Source organism: Seriola dumerili, unplaced genomic scaffold (genome assembly GCF_002260705.1).
Source record: "Seriola dumerili isolate Sdu_G_001 unplaced genomic scaffold, Sdu_1.0 BDQW01000393.1, whole genome shotgun sequence".
In the NCBI taxonomy this organism is placed as follows: domain Eukaryota; kingdom Metazoa; phylum Chordata; class Actinopteri; order Carangiformes; family Carangidae; genus Seriola; species Seriola dumerili.
The window spans coordinates 1,372,302-1,379,640 of NW_019174648.1; the positions used below are offsets into that span (position 1 = coordinate 1,372,302).

At 39.7% G+C, this 7,339-nt stretch overlaps 1 protein-coding gene across 1 annotated transcript in view; it reads left to right on the forward strand.

Annotated features, from left to right (window-relative positions):
* Positions 1 to 1,818: 1,818 nt before the first annotated feature.
* The window catches only part of LOC111233473 (selection and upkeep of intraepithelial T-cells protein 1-like), a 6,872-nt gene continuing 1,351 nt past the window's right edge, over positions 1,819 to 7,339 (forward strand). Inside the window, exons 1-3 of the mRNA XM_022761294.1 lie at positions 1,819 to 2,003; positions 6,203 to 6,544; positions 6,685 to 6,892. Coding sequence (XP_022617015.1) covers positions 1,883 to 2,003; positions 6,203 to 6,544; positions 6,685 to 6,892 — 671 coding nt within the window. The 5' untranslated portion in view covers positions 1,819 to 1,882. The remainder of the gene's footprint in view (positions 2,004 to 6,202; positions 6,545 to 6,684; positions 6,893 to 7,339) is intronic.

Consider the following 7,339-nt stretch of genomic DNA (forward strand, 5'->3'; position numbering starts at 1 on the left):
GCCCCCCCCCCCCCCCCCCTTTACTTACTGTCACAATTGATTTTTAAGTGTTTATTACTGTTACATATTTACACACACACTGACTCTTGGTGTTGGTTTAGGCTCCCTTCATTCCTCTGAGGACCAAGAGGACTCTGGGTAATAAGTGCCAGCTGCATATATCTCGCAGTAACTTCACGGAGCTTCCCAGAGGAACGAATTCTCCAGATGTGCGCACGGCGGTGAGGAGAAGGACGAAGAAGACAGAGCACATGTGTGACCGAGCCATGGTGTGTCCGGGGAGTGCGGCCAGAGAGGGAGCGACCCGGTTTAATACGGCAGAGGTAAAGGAAGCGTTGGTCTCACACCTCAGCTACGCCCTGGTGCTGATGCGTGCAGGCCGCATGTTTTATCAGCTGATAAACAGCAACATGTTGTGGACATGCTGCTGCAAACATGAACATCACTGAGCACATTATTAAAGTGCAGGTGGAGGAGTGGCTAAATAGACCTTTTACTTGCTGAGGAGTTCCAGGTTTGATCCCCAGCTGATGGAAATGTGTGCGCAGCTGCAGCGTCCCCAGTTATTTCTGAGGTATTCTAATTAAGAGGCTTTTTAAAAAATAGAAATTAAACACAAGTAGCCTGTTATTCTGTTAGATACACACCTTCATCTCAAAAAATGTCCCACAACTGTTCTTTGATAAATAAATGATACTAGAATATTATTGTCAAACAATGCATATTTTCAGGACATTACGCTTATTGAGCCAAAAAGCAAACAGTTAATTGGTGAAGTTGAATGTATTTTTAATATGCTGCGATCGTCCCTGATCCGTAAGTGACCCTAACCCTGGGGACAGTTGCATCATCTACGATTCAAATAAATATTGTGAATGATATGTCATATTTAATCATCTTTAAATGTGGGTAATTAGCAGACACATGTAAGTTTAATATATAAAAGTTTAGTTGGTCTAGTCCCAATAGTCTCTGAGTAACTGAGAGAAAGGCCCAGTCTCTGTCATACCCCCGCGGTGCCTCAGATTATAGGCCTACATGTCATTTTGATAAAGAATAAATACTTTCCCTTAAAAATGAATTAATCATGTCAATAGTGAATTTTAGAAAATGACTTTTTTTTCATATTTTGATTTAAATGTTATGTTTCATGTGCCTGCTCACTCACACAATACAGACAAAGAGCGCCCCCTTGTGTATATGTCGCCATGGATACAGTAAATTAAGCTGCGCGTGAGCTTCAACTTGAGTCCCGTTTTGGTTTTAGCCCATGTTTGTTTATATCTTGGTAAGCAGATTTTTGGAGGTTTATTTTCTAATGGTGTCTGTGTGTTCAGGTTTCACCTTTGTCAAGACGTCCTGTACGATTCTCAAAGAAAATTCCAGTTTAAAAAATCCATTTGATTTTGGAACCAATAGGTTACTTTAAGACAAAATCTTATAAGATAAAATCCTAAAATCTTATATATCATATTATTATTATTATTATATTGTATAAAGTCCCATAGCCTATATCCTACAGTAGCCTATTTTATATAACCTAGGATAAAACCCTATAGAACTGGAGTGACCTTTAAATGTTTTTGTCAGATCGGATTCGCCGCTGTTTGTACGTGTTCATTACCGTAACCATGACAACCAACCACAGGTACGCCTGCCGTCGTACGGGCAGTAGCCTGTTTCAGCAGACAGTCACGTGGGTTGTATCGGAGGGGTGGTGTTTTTGTTTTTTTGTTTTTATTACTGGAGCGCTTAAAAGCCCCGGTTATCTTGAACGCATCACATTAACACGTCATTCTCGTCATATCTCTTTGAAACCCCCACTGAGGACCGGTGGACGAGGTGTCCGGTCTGATCCAGATGTGTCTGTGCTCAGGGAGTCATGGCCGCAGTCTTCAGACTTCCAGACATGCACTTTAATCTTTTCCTCACATCGGGTTTGTCCGTTTGTTCCTCGCGCGGCGTCGTTTTCCTGGTGGCCGCTCTCCTGTCATCTTGTGCCGGTACGTATTATTTCGTTACCGTGGATTACATATATATATATAATCTCATTGTAAAGTGTTTTAAGGGCAAGTTCACTTCTACCTGTTTGTTTGGTTTGGTTAAAACCGACTCGGGCGCGTTTCCCTTTTTAATTCGATTTTATTTCCGCCGGTGTGAAAACCGTAAACTGCGCCTAATTTTCAGGCGGTAGGAGATCTGTGCTTTTAGCGTGAATTGAAAGGCAAAACTACCATTAAATCGTCTTACAGTCAAGGAAGCGAGAAGCGACTACGTGTAAATGTATGCTATAAACGATGGCAAAACAAATGCAGAAGTGCATGTGTTTGTTTGTTTCTGGCTGTTTGTACGACACTGAAACTACAAGAAACTTCCTGCGCCTTTTCCCATGGATGTGGTGGTGTCTGCCATGAGTCTGCAGATGCAGGTCTACACCAATGTGTGTGGTTTCTATTAGAGGTGACGCAAGAAGATTTAAAGAGAATAAAGTGCACAGACAAATTATGAATTAAAAAAAATATATATTGTTGGCTATTTGTTTTTAAAGTATTGATGCAGTTTATTTCACCACGAGAATATATCACATTCTCATAGGAAATAAGCAACGAGATTAATCTGAAATCTGAAAACAGCAAATGCAAATTTCGTCGACTTATCTATGAGCAGTCCCTTTTCGCTCTGTAGCTGCTGGCGTGATTCACTGGATGACTATGTTGCTGTCAGGCGAGTTCTGCAGCGCTCCCTTATGAACCCGTTGTTGTTGTGACATGTAGTTCTCCTCAGAATTACGAGAAAACGATCGGAGGAATCTTGGTGTAAAAAAAAAAAAAAGCTCATCACAGTGGGAAATCCTGATCTCATGATGAGCCTCTAACTACGACATTAAGGCCTCCCCCCCCCCCCCCCCCCCTCTGTTGTACTTTACAGTGAGAATAAATGATCAGAATCAAATGAAGTCACAAACATAATTAAGAGCATATAAGTGCATTTTTAAAAGTGTGGAATCCACGATTTTGTATAAAACTATAAAAGCACAGCAGCATTGCACAGAGAGCAAATACCTATGGCATCTGGTCATCTGAATAAAGAGGGGCCACTCTACACATATTATAGGGAGCCTTATGGAGGATTACTGCAGCTAATGCACCAGTTTTAAATGTGCTATTGAAGCTTCATCAGTGTTTTTTTTTTTCTCCATACACTCTGCTCATGAACTTATCATTGGAACTTCTCATTGGAAGTTCATGAGCAGGAAGCGGTTGTGCAAGTTTACTGACTGTCTTAGTAACAGTAGCTATTAATAGCACATGCTTACAAGTGCTACTACTGATTTTCTGAATGCTACAGTAACAATCTGACTCTTACCATTCGCACTACTACTACTACTACTACTACTACTACTTCTACTATTACTAATATTGTTCTTTTGTCAGTAACAACAGTGTTTGGGTTGCCAGGTTGTAGAAAAATTCCTTGAGTTGATGTTTAACTTTAATATTATAAATGTTGGTGCAGTCCATTAATAAAATCTTAATGGTTTCAGTTAAACTGTAAAATGTAAAAATGCTGCATAAATCAAAGTCCTGCCTTCAAAATCTTGATGTAATCTGATTCACATTAAGTCATTTGTCAAGCAAAAATACCAAATATTCTCTGGCTGCAGTGACAATTAGCTATTTATCTGAATATCTTTGTTTCAGTTGATTAGTCAGAGACATTACTGTGACCTCTGAGTAACTCAGTGCCATTTTCTCCCTGAACTAAATGATTAATTGACAAAACAATGGGCAGATTTATTGATAATGTTAATAGCAGCCTTACAGAATCAAAAATTAAAACTCATTATGCAGAAATGTGTGAGTGTTATGTGTCACTAGCTTATTATTGCTGACAAATGAATGTGTAAAGCAGCTTTGGAATGGATGAGGTGAAGCTAATTTTAACAGCTCCTTTTGTTTTATTTATGACAATGGATTGGATTTTTTGCATGTAAACTATTAACTAGAAATGATATCTGTTAATGTAAATGTAAATGTGTAAATAGTGCAACATTTCCCTGCATGACTGAGAATCTTCACAAACTTATTCAACTGTGATTCTAGTTTTTATTAAGAGGATATAAAAGATGACAAATACACATACTGTATGTATTAAGTGCATCTTCTCAAGCCATTGTCGAACAGCTGATGCAACATCAACGAAATCATTGCACAAAACTGGGATTTCACAATTACTGCATACTTGGCTTTTACAGAACGAGGACCTGCTGTCAGCTGATCAGCGGTGCACAGCTTCACATGCTGGAAATGACATTTTTAAGACTATCATTGCATGTATTTGGGAGTTCCCGGGTTCCCGAGCCAAAAGAAATGCCTGAGTCACTGCACAAACACCCTGTGGTACTGTCTAGCTCATGTGCTGAGGGGCTGTGGTACTGTCTAGCTCATGTGGGGAGTTATTTGGATTTGGATAAGAGAAGGGAAACTATTTCTTCTTTTTTCTTTTGTGTGTTTGTGTTGGTGGAGATTGCACTGCAGTTTTCTCTTTGCTGTTACAAATTAGTAATGATAGTTGAAAACAAGTTATAAAGTACTTTGACACGAGATTGATGATAAGATGTGTGTGTGCCAAAGTCAAAAGTAGATAAATAAATTAACATTTAAATGGGGAAATAAATAATTAGGGGAATTAATACAAAGGTAAATTAATACAGATGCAAATTAAAACAGAAATGTCAGGTTATGTCACATTTTATTACTTAACGCCTGTTTTTGGTGCTTTTAACAGCATATTAATTTCTTTATTGATTTATTTTTGATTTTGGCAGTTTCAGTCCTCCATACATGTGTTGCTTAATGTTTTAAATTACAGTACCAGTCAAACGTTTCCAGCTGTCTGAAGCTGTGCTCTGTTGTTGTGCATGTTAGCACGCTGGTGCACCACTTAGCTCAAAGTTGCCTTGTGTTAAAATGCTTCTATAATGTTTACAGTGGTTCACACAGTGGGGTTTTAGCATGCTAATATTAGCACTAAACCCAAAAGACAGCTGAGGCGGATGGGAATGCCAATAGTTTTGCAGGTCTTAAACCAAAGCATTGGTTGAATTAATAATTGTGACTTGATGGTGTCATTAGGTTTCATCCTGTGGGGATCATGAATGTCTGTAATGAAAACAAACAAAAAAAAGTCATGGCAGTCCTTTCAATAGTTATTGAACTACTTCAGTCTTCCCTAGTCCTGCTGCTAGTGCAACTCAAATAGTTTCATAACTGTAACTGGTTCATCCAACTTCTGCAACAGCCAGACACTCATGAGCTGCAAACCTTATATGGCCACAGTGTAGACGTCAATGGGATGTTGGCTCTGTTTTGACTGTCAATGTTAAACCTGTCTTAACTAATTAGATTTTGGCCACTAGGGGGCAGAGCAAACAAGCTGTAAACACAACACCAGGCTTCTCAGCTTCTCTGATTGTTCTGTTACTGGGCAGTTTGCATACAGTGGGATCTTAGAGCAGTGAGGCTGGACCATTAAAGCTGAAGGCCTTCATTCACAAAACATTGAGCTGACAGACACTGAAAAGCTAGTGGGGTGAAGTCTACCTGGGTTACACATTCATGTTACAATTTGTTCCATTATTAATTAAAGAAAAATTGAATATGGATTAGCTTTGAAGCCTTTGAAATACAGCTGTTTGGTTCGTGGCTCGTTATTGGCTTCGTTATTGTTAAAAAAATTCCATGAAGACACCCAATTCAACAACTTGTCATGTCTGTCTCTCAATACTTTCTGACTTCCCTATCCTGTCTGTCTCTCTGCCCCAAGCCACTGGTTCCTACTGAAGACTTTGACCTTTAAGACAGCTAAAAAAAAAAGAGAAAACGGCAGCTGGGTGCTGTAGTTTTCAGCAAATGTTGCTCAAACAGGAGGAAATGGTGCATTTGTTCACGACTATTTTCACAATAAATAGGGATTAATACGCAGTTGGTACTATAGTTACTATTAACAGCAGTGTGTGAGTGGGATTAAGTCAAAGTAAACCACAACATGCAATGCAGAACAGAAGAATAAGAAAGCAAGGCTACACAAGTTATACTTGTTAGTAGGAGATAATTCATCAATGGTTTCATCTTTTCATGGGATTTGACAATAAGAAAAGTTTAAATTTTCTACCAGTACCACCATGTTTTGTTTTCCTTAGGAGAAACCTCAGACAATGTGCCCGTCAGGATCCGGGCCTACGCTGGCGACACTGTCATCCTGCCCTGCCACATCCCTGTCCGCGGTGACATCCCAACAGTGGAGTGGACCAAGGAAGGTCCTACTCTGGACATCGCCTTCCTGTACCGCCAAGGCTGTGAGACGTTCGAGATGAAGAATCCCGTCTTCCAGTACAGGACAAACCTCTTCATGAACGAAGTGAAGAACGGAAACATCTCCCTGAGGATTTCCGACTTGCAGCTCTCCGATACAGGAACGTACAAATGCAAGACTCTCCAGGGGAAGAACCAGAAGGTCGTCACAACAGTGGAGCTCCTTGTGGGTACGTCGGACATTGAAGTATTGTCAACATTGATAATATGATTTAATATGGTTTAAAAGAACGGATTTGTTTAGATTTCAACAGAAAAGCTGGATGGAAAGTTCAAAAGGTCTTACCTTGTGTAATCCTTGTTTTTATAGGTGCCGCTTCTGAGGGACCCTCGGTGGTTGAAGGTGTAGGTGATGGAGTGACTCTGCAGTGTGAGTCGAGCTGCTGGTCGCCGGATCCCGAGATTACGTTTCTTGATAATAAGGGAAACTACATCGATGCCGAAAACCAAAAGAGAGACCAAGATTCCGGGAGATGTTTCCAGATACGAAAAGTGACTCTGCCGATCGATACCAAGAGGTTTGATTTTACCTACGACTTTTCTTTTTTCATTTACCTGAGACAAGGAGGTTATGTTTTCAGGTGGTGGTATGAGAAACAAAAAAAAACAAAAACATTTTATTAAAGATCATTTCATTTGAAAATATTCAAAAAGCATTATTTATATTTTTCTTTTTATAATTACATTTTGTATTTTACCAAAATTGTACTGTTTTGTAAATGATTTGTCGGCCCACTCGCAACACCTTCACGTCCACTGACCTAAACTAAACTAAACTACGACTCTGTGTTTGTCACAGGGTCACCTGCAGAGTTCACCAGCCTCAGACCGACCAGAGCAGAGACACAGGGAGTCACATACCAGGTACACTGGAGCTTTAACAATTCACTACATCCTAGAGTCACATTCATGCTTTAACCCTCTCTGAGATTATTCTGGGCAAAATGAAATGAAGTTTTGTGTTT